The following is a 16,686-nucleotide window of genomic DNA, read 5'->3' as shown; positions in this document are numbered from 1 at the left end:
AGTTTTGTGTACAGAGAATTTCAAGGTTTGAGAATTAAGTCTTACACACAGTATGATCAATGAGATTTTACACTTTAATGTATGGCCCTAGCCTCTACTAAATGGTAAAATATCTCAAGATGATCAGAGTCTAACGACAGAAGTTGAAGAAGAAACTGAGATATAGGTCTGAGCATAGTTGGATTATCCTTGAGAACCGGAGATTTCTTACATGAAGGACCTATTGGACACTTCAATTCTCCAGTTAAGTACTAAAGGAAATCTAGTCAATGTTTATGTTCTGGAAAGTAGAGTGACTTGATAATTTAGTTATATGCATTAAGTACTACTAGACAAGAGATCTGATAAATACTATTCAGTCCAGATGAAAAGAGCATCTCTGCCCCCCTTGATCTATCCATCAAACTTCACCAGTCGTACCATTCAGTAGCTTGCTGACTGTTGTGCATATCAATCCAGTCCAAACTTTTATAATCTCAAGTTTTGGAACAAAGTCAATCCACTTTCTTCAAAACCATCATTAGTGGCATTGGGAAGATTCTGAAATTCCAAATTAGAGACCATCCTTTTGGCTAAGCATCCTCCATTGTGCAACTTGCCTGCTGTAGCATCTTGGGTAGATATTCCTACAAACTATAGGTTTATAGACGAGAGGATGTTGTTTAATGCAAGATTTGTTTATCTGTCTCTAGATGTTTATATTGATGCTTTTGAATCTTTGACTGTTTGAAGCCAAGCCTTAGCCTCCCCTTCAGAAAAAAGGGAAGAACAAGGCAGTGAGCCCCAACACACACCTCATATACCCAATCACCAGCTAAAGGTTATCTGGGAACCTCTTGACACTACCTCTCCACCATTTTATGAATATAGCATCTTCTCATTATCTAATTTTTTGTAAAGAAGTTGAGAAAAAGTTCAACAAGTTTCTCTTCCACGGCATGTTGTTGATATATACTAGAACTCTTTATGCTTTTCACAGGGACAAGTAGATCTCTTTAAAGTTCTCTTCCACCTCATAGTGTTGATAATACTTGAACTATTTGTAAGATGCTTTTCATAGGACAAGTAGATCTGTTATGTCTGATGTATCTATTGTAGGCTTGATTTCAACCTTTTGCTGAGTGTTGGCCATTCGGTTGTTACGTTTGGCATGGTTGGGATTTGTTATAGGAAAGTTAGTAGCTTGACTAGCTATATTATCCTTTTAAATTTTCTTCCTCCGCCATTAACTTTTAAGTTCATGTCCTCAATAGACGTCAATAGCTGTATCAATGCTAGTGACAACTTACTCTCTTAGCATTAGCCATTAATAAGGTACTTTAGTTTTCTATGCTCGACATTTTCTGAGAACAAACGTCTATGTCCTTATTCATGCAACCAAGGCAAGGTGATTTTTGTGGAGCATTTCACTTTCCTTTTCTCCTTTTTTTAGAACGCGACTTCCCGTTTCTCTCTGTTGAGCCATTGCTTTTTGATATAAACAAAGAGGCTTGTCCTAGGGGTATAATGATCCTCGTGTAAATGCCCATCTTTTCTCAGCATGTTCCATTATTCAATATTTAGTGCTAATTGAAGGCCTTTTTCTATTTTCCATAGCTGCATTAGGTTGGAACTTATTAATGACTTAATCTGTATCCCACCGGACGTGTATATATTTTGGTGTCGGAGATACCCGATGCCTAACTATGGTCAGGTAACAGTTACTTACTATAGTTTCTGATTAAGTGATTGATTATAATGGATTGATATAGCTGTTCAAAGCAAAAGTGGCAAAAGCAGTTGAGTTGATGTTTTGTAGGTAAAATATCTAGTAGTAGGTCTCTGTTAAATTCCAGGGACAGTGGGGATACTGTTGAAGCCACCTACAGGAGTCGGGAGATAGTGTTGCTTCCATTGAATTCTCGACCACCCGTCCTGACTAGTTGTTTGTTCTTTGAGAAAGCAAACAAATGACAATGAGAGACACGTAACATCATAGAAATATATATATCTGATGCAGTGTTCCTGTGCTTTCCATGTTTGAAAGATTATATTGTAGTGTTATTGACATATTGGATTTGGACATTCACTAAACTAATAAATTTACTGAATTTGGTTATTGTTTGTTGGTTGAACTCGATCAAATTCATTAAATTTAACATCTATAAAAAATAGATCCTTGCTGTTTCCATCCTGTGAAAATTGAAAATTGCGGATTCATTTGTGTTTTATCGGGAGTGATATGAGCTGTGTAAGTAGCTTGTGCTATGGGAGGTCGATTATTGTTTACTTTGGTTTGAATTATTTGGGATTAATGTTGAAAGAAGTAAATGGCCCTGAACTCAACCGTAGATGGGCGTTTTATTACTATTATTATTTATTCCATGGCCTCGCAATGTCATTACTTATTATAAACAAACCATGATTGTATTTCGCCGTCCTACGCAAACCTTTCTTAGGCCACATGATTACTCCCGAAAACGCCTACGACGTAAATTAATTTAGCAATCAAAATTAATGCAACCTTGTATATAACATAAAAACAAGTAATCCTGGATCAAAAAAAATTTGATAATAATAATAATCAGAATAAAGTGAACGGTCTGATCTGCTCGCTGTTGTTTGATCTACAGAAGCAAGACGCGGCGCATTCGGGAGTCACATGGAGTCATTGAGAGGCTACCACGTGGCTAAACACTGACCTCTAATGCTGGGTCTGGGTGGGTCCTAATTAGAAATGATTAAAAAGACCCTAATTTAGAAATTAATTAAAAGGCTTTTCTTTTTCTTTTTCTTTTTTAATGTAGTAAGAAGGGATCCAGAGGAGTTGGACTTCATACAGATTGATTCCGAGGAGAGAAAATAACGGCTTTTGACTTCTAAAATGATCTAACAAAGTCTCTCCTTATAGTAATACTAGAAAAATACTACCTTTGTACGAGCAAGGGCATACATCTTTGTAAAATTTTAAATTTTTTTTTTTTTTTAGAGAGAGGTAGCATGCTAACCGCTTCGTTTATTTTATTTAAAAATAAACTTAGCTGAAAATATGAATCAACTAAGATTTCGGATACCAACCACCAAAGAATTCGAACTTGGATCTCGGATACCAACCACCAAATTCTTTTGCCATTTGCGCTAGGGCAGTCGGTAAAAATTTTAAAAAATTGATAAGAGAAGTTGAGTGGTTAACAATAATTACCCAATTTTTATTGTTGTAAATTTTACACTTTTGCTCAAAATCTTAAAATAAGAATACTTTATTTAAAATATTATTTTAATTAAAATTATCATATTGTGATTATTTGAAACATATTAGTGAATGGAGTAACAAATTAAGATAAGATGATTGCCCCCGCAGATTTGGGTTTTCATTGAAATGGCATGGAAGTCAAAAAAGAACCCATGTTATTCCCACGTACACATATATAAATTTGGGTATAGCATATCAACTATTAATCAATAGTACCATATATATACTGCCACAGATATTCCCTAGCATTTAGCAACTATTTCACTCAATCTGTTTGGATCTTTTTGACATGAAAGAGCAGCTCTACATGGGAGAACACACACACACACACACACACACACACAGACACATACACACAAGAGAAACAAAAGAGTAATGTTAAGTTTATAATCCAAAAGGACCATCCCTAGTGCAAGTGTTAAAGGACTTGTTAGTTAGTACTTGATGTCTCAAATTCGAATTAAGATTGATTTATATTTTCAGTTAAGTTTATTTCTTAAAAAAAATAAACGAAACGAATAGTATGCTACCTTCCTCTCAAAAAAAAATACAATTCTTAATTCAAGAATTAATTGTAATCCTATATGTTTAGAATTCTGAGTTTTAATAATAAAGAAAGAAATGATAATAGAGTTATAAGACAATTATTGCTTTAAAAAATAGTACATACAAATAGAATAAGATATTTACAAAAAAAAAAAAAGCTATTGCATCTCACTTTTCCATATTTTTACTGCTTTTATTATTAATTTAAAATTATGATTTGACTAGCTAAATATTTTACTTAAATACATTATTAGCATAAGACCTATGTTTGTATACTTGGTGCTATCGATAGTATTCCAGCCGGACTCTATAGAACTAGGCTGGAATACTATCAATAGCACCAAACTATTGGTGTTATTAGGTTTTCGACCTTTGGATGAAAAAATATACGGTTAAGATGATGTGGGTTTTCTAGGGTCGAGTAAGTTATTGATTTAATAGTATAATCTAACGGATAAAAATAATCAAAGGGTTAAATCTAACAGCGAAAAACTTGATAGCATCAAATATTTGGTGTTATCGAGTCTATTCTAGTCGGACTCTCTCTCTCTCTCTCTCTCTCTCTCTATATATATATATAGTCTGGTTATGGTATTTTTATAAGTATCTAATATTTGGTGCTTGTAAGTTTTTTTTCACTTTTAGATTTATCTTTTTGATCTATTCCGCTTCTTAATTAAATCATAATATTCCACCCACCACCCACCACCCACTCAAGTGTAAAAAATTATTATTATTCCAATCTTATAAATCTTTATTCAAAGCCGAAAATTCATAAGTATCAATGATATGTGCTTTTAAAACTATGCGAGCTCAATTAGAGAGGGAGAGAGAGCAATCTATTATATTATAGTGTGACCCGGTGAGTGGAACTCGCGCGAGCGGGGTAATGTTGCCACTGCAATGCCAACGATGAGAAAGGGCATAAGAACGCATGCACGACTCATAATATATAAATATGGAAAATGACATAAAATACAACGAAACAAAATAAAATATGAAAACACCTTCTTCGCCTAGCGCTCTACTCGATATATATATTCACACACACACACACACACACTAACTCCAAGCTCCCCACACAGTAGAGTAGTACTCACTCCCCCCAAATAAGCATGGCCTCCTCTCCATCTCCACTCCACAGCTTCTCCTTCACCAGCATCCTCCACGCCCTCTCTCAAACCCCGCACAGGCTCCGGAGGCGGCTGCTTGCCACGTGGACTCCGGAGCAGGAGCTAAACCGAGTGAGGGAGAGATCAGGAGCAAGCATGAAGAGAAAGCTAGAGTGGTACGATCTTGTGGCCCTTGGAGTAGGAGGAATGCTCGGCGCCGGAGTCTTCGTCACCACCGGCGACGTAGCCCGCGACATATCCGGCCCCGCCGTCTTCGTCTCCTACTTTGTCGCTGGAGTTTCGGCCCTCCTTTCTTCCCTGTGTTACACCGAGTTCTCGGTGCATATTCCGGTTGCCGGCGGTGCCTTCAGCTATCTAAGAGTAACATTTGGTATGATCATATACATAAAATCTCCCCTCGTATAAGTGTAGTTCGTTTTAGCGGCTTCTACCGAATCAAGAAAATATTACAGTAGTAGCGGTTAGTGCTTCTTCAAACAGCTCCTTGCAAAATAATAAGTGCTTATTAATATAGTGTTGATGTGATTTAGGTGAGTTTGTGGGCTATTTTGGAGGAGCCAACTTAGTAATGGAGTACGTGCTCTCGAATGCGGCGGTGGCGAGAAGCTTTACGGAGTACTTGGCGGGCGCTTTCGGTTCGAATAAGCCGAACTCGTGGAGGATCGAAGTTGATGGGCTCGCCAAAGGCTATAATGCATTAGATTTACCTGCTGTGTTTCTTATTCTTCTCCTCACCTTATGTTTGTGCCATAGGTGACGATTTCTACTCTATTCATCCTTGTCCTTCTCCTTTCGGTTATTTTCGGCCTTGTTTTCGTCTTAATTGGTTATGAATTAAGTGTTAGCTCATCACGTTTAATTTTAGATCATGTTGGCTACATTTTATGGTGAAAACATACATTAAGGCACTAAAATCATTCTCCCTCCTAAAAGATAAAATCCACTGCATGTTCTAACATGTTGAAAGAATTATATTATCAACAAAGTGGATTTTGATGTTGACAGATCGATTTATTGAGTGATATTCTGGCTATCATCTATTGATTAAATTTGACCAGATGGTTCTATCAAATATGACTTTGCAAAAAAGAGAAGAAAAGAAAAGAAAATCTATTTACTAGATTTTTAGTACTCCTAACTACAGCTACAATTTTCTTGAAATTAATTTCAGTACAAAAGAGAGTTCCCTACTGAACCTAGTGATGACAGTGTTCCATCTACTCTTCTTTGGGTTTATCATTGTTGCTGGTTTCTGGAATGGGAGTCCCAAGAACTTGAAAGAGCCCCATGGATTGGCTCCCTTTGGTGTTAGAGGTGTTCTCGACGGAGCAGCTATTGTATACTTCAGCTACATTGGCTATGATTCTGTGTCAACCATGGCTGAAGAGATCAGGAACCCCACTAAGTCCCTTCCGATTGGAATTGCAGGCTCAGTTCTCATTGTCTCTGTCCTCTATTCTCTCATGGCCTTGGCTTTATGCTCCATGATTCCCTACAATGAGGTACTGCTCTCTCTCTCTCTCTCTCTCTGAGAGAGATGCACTCTCGGGGTGCAAGATCAGTTTAAATACTAATCGACAACTTTTGCAGTAGAAGTAGAAGCTTTAAATTTGAGCTTTGTTTTTGGAGATCCATTTCTCTACTTGTTTTGCTTTTGAGAAGCTAGCCCTAGCAAGGCCAATAGCCACTTGCCTTCAAAGTAATATTGATCCATATTTTATGTTTAGTTCATACTTCTTGGCGATTATTAGATATCGGAGAACGCACCGTTCTCTTCAGCATTCGAGAAGAAAGTAGGATGGAAGTGGGCGAGCAACGTGGTCGGCGCTGGGGCGAGCATGGGCATCGTGGCGTCACTCCTGGTGGCCATGTTAGGCCAAGCTAGGTATCTCTGCGTCATCGCGCGGGCTCGGCTCATGCCTTCATGCTTAGCTAAGGTTCATCCTTCCACTGGAACCCCAACAAACGCAACCATCTTCTTAGGTAGGCAATGATCATAGAATATATTCAGTTAATATTTTTCATAATCGAACACCAAATTCTTAACAACTTAATTACCACGTTCATCTGTATACATATATCCTCCATGTATCTAAAAGTTGGTCGCGGTTAATTCTACAAATCTTTAACTTTCTCATTCTTCACATCAAGAGATAACCAGCTATATGTACATGTGGACATATTTGAGAAAAAAAGGGTGATACGTACATGCAACAATTTGAACTACAGTTAATTGATACTGCAAAGAGTTTGGTCACCATATTGGCTATTTTTATATTCTCCTCTCAGGATTGTGCACAGCAGCTGTAGCTCTCTTCACAGACCTTGAGATAGTGCTCGAGATGATATCAATAGGAACACTGTTAGTGTTCTACCTCGTGGCCAATGCACTCATCTATCATCGCTACGTGAATCTCGGAGCGAACCGGCCTCTCCCCGTTCTCCTCTTCCTACTGCTCCTCACCTCAACCTCACTAGGCTTCTCCTTGACATGGAAAATTAATGGAAAACAATGGTGGGTCTTGGCCTTATTTGGAGGAACTTCTATATTAATCACTATACTCTTTCACTGTGCAGTTCCTTGTTACCGCCACCCATCGTCGGAGTGGTCGGTCCCATTAATGCCGTGGCCTGCCACAGCTTCGGTCTTCCTCAATGTGTTCCTCATTACTAGTCTCAAGAAGAAATCTTTCCTAAGGTTTGGCTTGTGGAGTGCAGTGATTATTTTGTTTTATGTCTTGTATGGAGTGCACTCCACATATTATGCAGAAGAGGTGGAGATGGGTAATGAAATTGGTGGTGGAATTCCAACTACCACTTCCCAGGAGCAGCCAAAGATAGATGTATAGTTGCTTTAGTTCATCATCTTAACAAGTACTATAACATTCTCTTTGATAATGGCAAAAGAGAAGTTGGTTACTCTCAAGTAGCATAGCCTGCTTAATTATTTTCAGTTTTTTTTTTTTTTTTTTTTCCTTTTCTCCTAATTGCTGTAAGAATATCTTCTAACGAGAATTACTGGTTTCAGCTATAATTCTTCACCAACTTTGTAAATTCCTTTTTGCTTTTGTAGAGTTGGTTCATCCATGATCTTACTACCTCATTTGAATCAAGCTACATTACGACTTCAAATTACCAAATACTTTAATTGATCCCAAGGAGCTGCTACTCTCTTGTTTAAACGAAACCTGGAATTCAGATATTGTATGTTCTTAACTCACTCAAGCACTGATATACTACACATGTACTGAAACAAATATCAGAGACAAAATAACAGGAAAAGCAATTAGCATCGCGTTTTGGGACTTCATTACTATATCCAGACATGCATATTACTGATGAATTTAGATATCTAAGCAATTGCAAATAGTCGAAGAATATAATCTTCGTACAATAAACTTGCCCTACATTCAAAGCTGGCTCACAGTGATCGATAAATTTCTGATTGCACAATCAGCAGGATAAGACTGGTCTTTATAAACATATATCAAAATTAAAAGGACCACCCGTTGAATGGAATGCTGGGATAAAGCCGAGCATCGAGGAGCGAATCTCAACTTTCAACAGGCGTGCTTCGTTTAAGTCGATGGCTACTGAACTTTTCAGTCTTTGATCCTCCTTTTAGGTGATGGTTTAACAATACCAATCACTCACCAATTGAATAAGGTCTGTTCCAAATTCCAGGACCACTATCTTTTCTGGTGTTCTTTGTTAAAGTAGTCATCTTTAGCACAATAAGCCAACAAAGAAAACCATCTTAAAATACACCCCCTAAACCTAGCCTGTACAAAATCGATTAGTGGTTGTTATAGTTTAGTATGTTGGTGTCCAAGTGGAGTTTTCCCTGGATCCCCATATTTTCTGAGACTAATGGCTTCTTCTTTAAGCTAGTCCAATCTGGGGCACAAGGTCCAAAGTTCCAGCCACAACAGTTATGGAAAAAAGACTAGGTCCACAGTTTCTCGAGTTTAAAGCGCAAAGAATCACCTTTTGCTCAATTTTCAGAAGAAAAGAAAAAAGAGTGTGGATAGTTACATTAACAACGCAGATAAGCTAGGCAATCTCCTATTCCAGTGGCAATCTAGTAACAAAGCTATCAGATTAAACAACTTGCACCCAAAAGAGATTCTTCCTATATATATATATATATATATATATATATATATATATATATATATTTACCACTTATTTAGCATTAAGACAGCAAGAAAACTCCGTGCGCAAATCTAAATCCAGAGATTGCACAAATGATTTCAAGACTATATATCAAGCAAGACAGACAGCTAACCGTGAGGGCCATTCCATTTGCAAAATCTTCTGCCGAATTTGTTCTTTATTATCGGTCGAGTCTATATTGATGCAGATTTTCTCTAATGCAGTACCAACACGGGCTAAGAAAACCAAGAAGTCGATTTAATATCCACTTCCTGAAAATTCATGGAAAGTTACTTCGTGCAGCCGCTCAAGAGACAAGCCATGAGAATCCTAGTACCCTCCTCGACTGAAACCCCCTTTACTCATGAAGTAAGATGGGAAATCCTGAGAATAGAGGTGAAATAAGAATTAGTGAAAATGATTAGGTTCTGCTTAATATTCGATACTGTATATATATATATATATATATATATTTTTTTTTTTTTTGATTAAACAGGGATATACCCTATTTGAAACAGAGAATACATCTTAAGACAGTAGAGCTAGCTCGGCTTTCCCTAAGAAGGCCCCTTGAGCTAACTTCAGAAAGTACAACAGGACCACTAATTAACAGGGTAAAACAAACAAAACGATACTGTGTATACTTAACAGCAACAGTCACGTACAGAGTAGCCTCTGTTGTCGCTGCAAAAATATATGCATAGTATTCAGGTTGCGCGAAAGTTGAAGCAAGAAGGTTAGAGCCGCCAAAGTTTCAGCCTCTCCAAAGCCTACTCGTAATTCCCAAGTGTTTGGGAAATTTGTGCTGCAGGGATGGTGGGCTTACTTGAATGCTCTGACACGAGATTAGCACGCTCACAAGCTGCATTACAGAACACGTGTTTTAGATACGCAAATAAGCAGTTTGAGCTTCTAGGGAAGTTGAATATGAAGTGATTGATTGCGAGGCCACACCTGCATGAAAACGTTGTTCGTGACTAACCGGTTGGCTTCTAGGATGCACATCAATAAATTCAGCGACCCATCGTTGTGGGGCTCAACTAGGTCATCCTCCGACAGCCAGACACGAAAACTGTCATAGTCAGGCTCTACTAGAACATCTTCCAACAGCCAAACACGAGAATACGCGAGGGAGGCTGCAAAGGAGTCGACGGTGCTGGAGAATGGGAAGTTGCCAAGCCAATCAAAAGTCTGAAGCCGGGGGTCGAGAGCTCTATGGCGCTACAGAAGTTTCTCAACTTCAACTTCTTGGTGTTGGCTCCGCGAACAATGAGGTGGATAAGCGGCCTGCAATTAACTGGTTCTAGAGACTCCAGAAGAGGGCACGTCACCTCGATCTTGCTAAACCCGCGGCATAACATCATGCTCCAGTCCTTAGAGATTGGGACAGCTCTTGGAGATACTATCGGGCGGTCATGGGATAAAAGTCAACGCTCTTGAGACGCAGCCATGGTGGAAGATGGAGTTGATGGTGCTCTTGAGACGCAGCCATGGTGGAAGATGGAGTTGATGGTGAGGGAGGAGCGAACAGCCACAGTGTGGTCGCAGTGGAGCAGCGGGAAGTAGACGAAGTGAATTTCACCGGGGAGGAGAATTCCTCGCATGAGAAGCAGAGACTGGAGGTAGCAGCCCAGAGGTCCCACCACTGCCGGGATAGGATGGAAGTGCTGACGGCGAGCTTGGGGGGGAGGAAGGAGAAGACGCGGCCAGAGAATATCGTCAGGAAGACTGCTGATCCGGTCCTCAGCCGCAGCCATGATTTCCGGCGTTGACGACCACAGCAGGGATTTTTTTTTTTTTTTCCAACAACAAAAGATGAGAATAATGGCTTCGTTCTCGCAGCAGATGGAAAAAGTAACTGACGATTAATCGTAATCTGAGTAGTTGGAGTTGTTATCAAATATAACCACTATTGAAAGGTAAATTGCTATCGAGTACCTTTCTTTATCCCTTACGATAGATTTACAGTTATCAGTCCATGGGCAGTTCGTAATGATTGTCCACAATTCAGCAAATAGAAGAGGCCCAACATTAAGAAGAGAAACAAAGATCTCTTCCTAAAATATTTACTTGCGATAAACAGATGAATAACATTACAATTTTTTCCTGGTTTATGGTGGTACTTAAATGGGGTTACAATGGATTCCTGTTCACATCCTTGTACAGCAAGTACCTCGACCGCGTCTTCCCTAGTGCAGCATACCTGAAATAATGAGAGAGAAAGTAATGGCAGGATAAGAGCGCCCATTCAAAAGCAAAAAGAAGCAAAAAAATAAGCAAATCTATATAGTATTGAAAACTTTTCGAAGTAGTGCGGATAACGATCATACCATTGAGGCACAAATGGTGCCATCCAGATTGTATCGCCTGCTTGAACTGGATACCTGTTGACAAGAGAGAAGTAGAAGACGTGAGATTAAATAAACTCCTTGACGCAATGGTCTGATCGACTCTTTCTTTTCTGTTTTCCTTCTCTTTCTCTTGAGTGAAAATTTCTCTCGAGCAAAACATGATGACGGAAGATTAGAGCATGCCAAAAAGGATGCCTTTTTCTTTGTGGAACAAATGAGATGATCGACAAAAGCTAAATGAATGAGAAGAATGAAGTTCGTAGAATTTGGACAAAGAAGAGTAGTGGTGAAACCACGGTAAGCAAGAAGAATTGATAAAAATTTAGAAGCTTCAAGCAGAAACTAAATGAAATGGATAGTTGGATGCATCGAATGGTATGTGGGGTTAAATTAACCTCCTCGAACAAGGTTGCTATTGCCAATATAACATTTACTATCAGTCAGAGCTCACAAATTTTCTAACTAATACTAGTGATCATGAAATAAAGAGGCCAATGAAATGCAAATGATAAGAAGAGGTGAAAGAAAGAAATACAATGAAAAAAAAAGGAGATTAATGAGAATTTAGTCTTCAAAACAAAAGATTAAGGAGGTCTGCCTGTAGAACATGTCAAATTGCATGCTTACCAGCTATCACCCAAACGGTATATTCCTTGCCCTTCTAGAAGCAAAAGACCATGTTGATTGTAATGAACCTCCTGCACCAAACAAGGCAATAGAATATATAGTTTTACCGAGGTACAAAAAATAGGTAGATGATAAGCATAACAGGATTAATTAAAAAATGGAGATCTCTTATGTAATCTCTCTTAATAATTGGGGAAGTTAGAAAAAGTTCAGCAGACCTTCACATTCAGATATTCCCCAGGTTGGAAGTCCATAATCTGTGAGGAAGAGACGGTAAACAATTAGAATAGTAAAACATTCCTTACACACCACAAGGTTTTCCAATGATTCCCTTTAAAAGCCAAAGAAAAAAAAAAAGAAAAAAGAAAAAAGAAAAAAAAGAGCAAAAGATCTCACAGAAGCTCATATGCTTCTTCAACAGAACTGTCAAACAAATTGACTGAAGAACAAATATACTTTAGTTAAATCCACAAATCCACCAGTCTCTAGGTATGCCGAAAGAATGACAATTTAAAGCATCATGCAATCCTACCAAATATTCATTTTCCAAACTCAGTTATAGATGATGATTACCAGATATAAGCAAAGAAATCTCAATAAAATATTCAACTGGCTTACATGAATATTGAAATCATATGGGGCTGAAGTAGGCAGCAGCTTCCTCAGTTCAAACACCTGGTAAACAGGCAAAAAGAAACCAAAACAAAACCAACATAAAGAAACAGAATTACTCAAAAAATGTAAGAAAAAAAGAAGGCAAGTAGACAGAAAAGGTGGCAGAATGCCTCAGGACCTAAATGCTCTCAAGAAACTCCTAACTCTTCCATTAAGGGTGCTGATGTATAAATTGCAAAAGGGAGCAAGTAAAAGTTAGAAGATTTGTAAGTCTACCTCGCCTGGAGTTTCAAGAAGTGGTTGTTTATCTGTTGAGCCGATGATTTGCTCAGGATATTGATCTTCTATGCTGACATATCTGAAATAACCAAGATCCATTTGCAAGTGTCATCATCACAAGGCAAAAAAGAAAAGAGGAGCGCCGGAATACATCTTTCAATGAACCCACAATGGTGATTTAAAAAAAAAAAAAAAACATGAGCGCAAGAACAGAAATTAAGATTTTCAGTCACGTAATAATTATCCAATTTAGTAAAAAATAAATTAACAAGGCGTTAGAAAAAATGACGGATAAACAACCTCCTTTCAAAGATGACAAGAGTAGCTGATATCTTGCACTTGAATGAATGCTCAACATTGGCAGGGATATATGCATACGAGTCAACCTGCATTCAAGGACTAATAAACACTTGACTGCAGCATCAGGTCCTCCAATTACAGCAGGAATACTAACCTGTTATTAGCCTAGAATACAGTAGCAGGTTCACCAGTTGAAGTTTAGCATTTTATTGCCATTTACCTTTACTTATATCATGACCATATATGGTGGTGAATTTATCAAGAAAACAATTTAAATTTCAACAAAAAACAGCATAGTGCACATCAAACATAAGAGGAATCCGGGAAAAGTCAAAACGGACTCTGCCATGCAGCAATATGTGTTCTTCAATTTTGATCAATGCAGATGAAGAGTATAAAAGATCAAACAAAACTTATAAAAAGCAAGTTGATGATTGATGAAAGTAGAACACTGAAATAAATACTTACAGGAAGTTCATAGATGGTTCCAGAGTTATTTGACAGTAGAATACTACCTTCTAGAACGAATAAAAACCTGGCCAACATTGATTAGTAATCAATAAAAAAGACTGGAAATGGCTAAAGACCTTCACATAGAACAAAAAATAAAAGGGAATCTGATATCTAATGAATGGTAAACTTCTTTTTTTTTTCAATGAAAGATAAAAGATAACATAAGATGCTCTGCAGGATAGAGAACAGGATAGAGAACAGGCAAATAGATGAGAGCCTAGTGAAAAGAAGAAACTTGAATTTTGCAATCAGCAGAAAACTTGTTCTTGCCACTGAGTACAAACAACATCTCAAAATAATCTGTTCTACATTCAGGTTGCACTCTGATCATTATAATCAGCACATGAACTATAGTAAGGTGAAATCAGCAGAATTAGATATGTTGTTAGTATAAAATGTAGCTTTCTCAGGATAGAAGTGTTGATTCTGTATAGCTATCACAAAGTGAAGCATGGTCTATATCTGAATAAGGATTCGTTATCAAAACTAACTAAATCTAATTCCGCCAAACTTACAGCTGCTTTATTACATATCAAGCATGGCAAAACCAGATGATATTGAGAATTTTATGCACGACATCCTGAAGAACTGCAACTAGATTGATTATTCTTGCTTAAGAAATACCATAGTTTATATCATCATACAACCTGTATATTCTCTTATTTCAAACGACTTTATGTAGTCACTTTGTGTATTATGTACATTCTGCTGGTCTAATTTTCAACCTTTTGTTCACATAATCTGCAACAACAAATCATTATATGTTTTACAGGATATGAAATTTGTAACTCAGAACCCTATATCCACTCATTGCACTAAGGAAGACACTATGAAAGCACCACAAAAATGCAGTACACCATCTATTCAACTTGTGAAAGGAGAATGTGCACCTTTCAACATCTTTTGGTGGTGATCCTGACGTGGAATCCTCTGTCATTGGACAAAAAAAACAAGAAAACAATTACAATAGTTCGTACCACAATTTAGAAAAAAACAGAAGATATTTGTAATGATTAAAGAAAAAAACAACCAGGAAAAACATCCAAAAGAGGGTAATTTGCCTGCTTAAACTCTTTTATGTTCTTTATCACTTCATGGCTGTGACCAAATGATCAGATTACAGCTGAAACAATGTTAGGTTGGTTCCGGATCCAACCATTCTTTTATAGCCTAAATATACGAGGTTAGAGCATTTTTTTTTTAATGGTTAACTTGATCTGCCAAAACATGCTTTTCATAGATTTTAGTAACACAATGTATATCATACCTTGCATCTTTGCCAAGTACATTGTGAAGTGTGCGCCCATGGCTGGGCTGATCAAATAGGCTCCCAGTGTGTCAACCCTATGAGATTAACTACAAATTTAGATTTAGATAGATAAACAAACAGAACAGGCACACAGTAATGTAGGAGCAACCACAAGTAAAAGTACCAATCTGGCAGAGGGCTGAATACTTGGCTTTCTGGTGTTATTACAGCATGGTCCCTTTTATATACACTTCTTGTGAAACCAGGTAAATCTATATGATAGTATGATAAAAATAATAATAACAATGGGATTAGTTTTGGCGATAACTGGGGTTAATGACAAAAACTAACGCATAAGATTATGAACCTGAAAGACTTCAAAGCAAAGTTTCTCGCTCATTATGATATCCCCGGCAAGTATTTTCTCAGAGGAAAGAAATGAACCAACACTTGGAATAACTCAGTAATTTGGAAACTGACATGTGACTACGGAGGCATTAGTGCTGTGGTTTAGCGTACTGCGGTACTGGGCATAAAATGTGAGTAAATCAATAAACCTATTAATGTAAGGTACACTTCAATACTGTGATCGGATTAAGCAACAAGAGATTAGCATTGGACCATCTACCTTTCGTATCAATTAAGATAATGCTAAATTCGAATGCCCCATTACAAATGACCTATCACTAACTCCATTATTTATCTAAATCAAACCAAAAAAAGAGTAACAAATAAATCAAACAAGAAATCATCAGAGTACACGATCCACCTTGGAGGTGAATTGGGGAGAGCGTGGGGTTCGTGACCTTCCCGTAGAGAGATCGAGAGCTGGAAGCGTATACGGACGCGGGGACCGAGCAGAACCCTTCATTCCCAACTGTAGCTACCACCGCCCCTGCGAAATGAACAAAGAAATAGTTAGGAGTCGCCATTGATGGCTCCAAGAGAGGTCGGAGTGAGCTCTAGACACCTGTGAGGAGGACGAGGAGGGAGAGGCGAAGAAGATGAAGGGAGGGGAGGAGGGAGTGAGGTGACAGGCGATGAAGACGAAGCATCTCTTGAAGGGAGGGTTTGATTTTTGTTGTAGTTGCGGATGATGGGGGAAGGAGTTTGCTTACGATGAAGAAGAGGACTCCCACACACTGTCTGTCTTAACACCAGTACTCACTGTCACAATTTGCACATGACCCCTAAACTATTCTTCTAGTTTTGTTATCATCCTTATATCGTCAAATTGAATATTTAATATATTAAATTTTGTAAGTTTTTGAAAGTATTTTACTATAGTCCTTACCCTTATTTAAATTTAGTAAAAAAAAAAAGTTATTATCTGCGTTTGGTGCACCTGATGTAGGCAACAACTCTTTATCCAACATAAGATTACTGTAACATAACTTGAGAATCTAATGTGGACCATTGAGTTTAAAAGATTAAGAACAAAGTGGAGCTGGAGCGACCATAAGTATAGTAAGATCATTCGTGTGCAAGATTATATTTCAGTAGTGCGCTTGTCGTATCGCCCATCGTGGCGATGACTCATGAAACCACAATCTCATAGTAATCGAATGAAGGAAACAGCATTGGAGCGAGTAGAGGTGTCAAGTGAGCCGAGCAGTTCCAGCCCAACCTGATCCGGCTCGACTCTGGTCCGTAAATGGGATGTTGGAAAGCTTTAGTATCAGACCG

The 16,686-nt window shown here is 38.0% G+C and overlaps 2 protein-coding genes across 2 annotated transcripts; one reads left to right on the top strand and one right to left on the bottom strand.

The window, feature by feature from the left end:
• On the top strand, window positions 1,676–7,843 carry LOC109707865 (cationic amino acid transporter 6, chloroplastic-like). The gene is made up of 6 exons (XM_020229391.1): window positions 1,676–1,693; window positions 4,867–5,281; window positions 5,442–5,664; window positions 6,083–6,413; window positions 6,663–6,894; window positions 7,201–7,843. Exons 1-6 carry the CDS (start codon window positions 1,676–1,678, stop codon window positions 7,758–7,760), a joined length of 1,779 nt encoding a protein of 592 aa, XP_020084980.1. The 3' UTR covers window positions 7,761–7,843.
• Window positions 10,913–16,174, bottom strand: LOC109708020 (probable (S)-ureidoglycine aminohydrolase). Its single transcript, XM_020229587.1, has 13 exons — window positions 15,971–16,174; window positions 15,770–15,895; window positions 15,185–15,272; window positions 15,019–15,095; window positions 14,642–14,681; window positions 13,707–13,773; window positions 13,239–13,324; window positions 12,936–13,017; window positions 12,663–12,719; window positions 12,263–12,301; window positions 12,045–12,115; window positions 11,397–11,450; window positions 10,913–11,269 (listed from the first exon to the last, which is right to left on the bottom strand). Exons 1-13 carry the CDS (start codon window positions 16,053–16,055, stop codon window positions 11,200–11,202), a joined length of 942 nt encoding a protein of 313 aa, XP_020085176.1. The 5' UTR covers window positions 16,056–16,174; the 3' UTR covers window positions 10,913–11,199.

This window comes from Ananas comosus, linkage group 3 (assembly GCF_001540865.1).
Source record: "Ananas comosus cultivar F153 linkage group 3, ASM154086v1, whole genome shotgun sequence".
Lineage (NCBI taxonomy): Eukaryota > Viridiplantae > Streptophyta > Magnoliopsida > Poales > Bromeliaceae > Ananas > Ananas comosus.
Note: the sequence above shows the minus strand (reverse complement) of the source record. Positions and strands in the feature narration are given on the sequence as shown.

Excerpts from the sequence above, each read along its gene's own strand:
- LOC109707865 (XM_020229391.1), top strand. Across the intron at positions 6,414-6,662 it reads CCATGATTCCCTACAATGAG|ATATCGGAGAACGCACCGTT; the intron begins GTACTGCTCTCT and ends GGCGATTATTAG. Across the intron at positions 6,895-7,200 it reads AAACGCAACCATCTTCTTAG|GATTGTGCACAGCAGCTGTA; the intron begins GTAGGCAATGAT and ends TTCTCCTCTCAG.
- LOC109708020 (XM_020229587.1), bottom strand. The coding sequence starts at position 16,055 with ATGCTTCGTCTTCATCGCCTGTCACCTCACTCCCTCCTCCCCTCCCTT. Across the intron at positions 12,720-12,935 it reads TTCTTGAAACTCCAGGCGAG|GTGTTTGAACTGAGGAAGCT; the intron begins GTAGACTTACAA and ends CCTGTTTACCAG. Across the intron at positions 12,302-12,662 it reads CATATGATTTCAATATTCAT|ATTATGGACTTCCAACCTGG; the intron begins GTAAGCCAGTTG and ends TCTTCCTCACAG.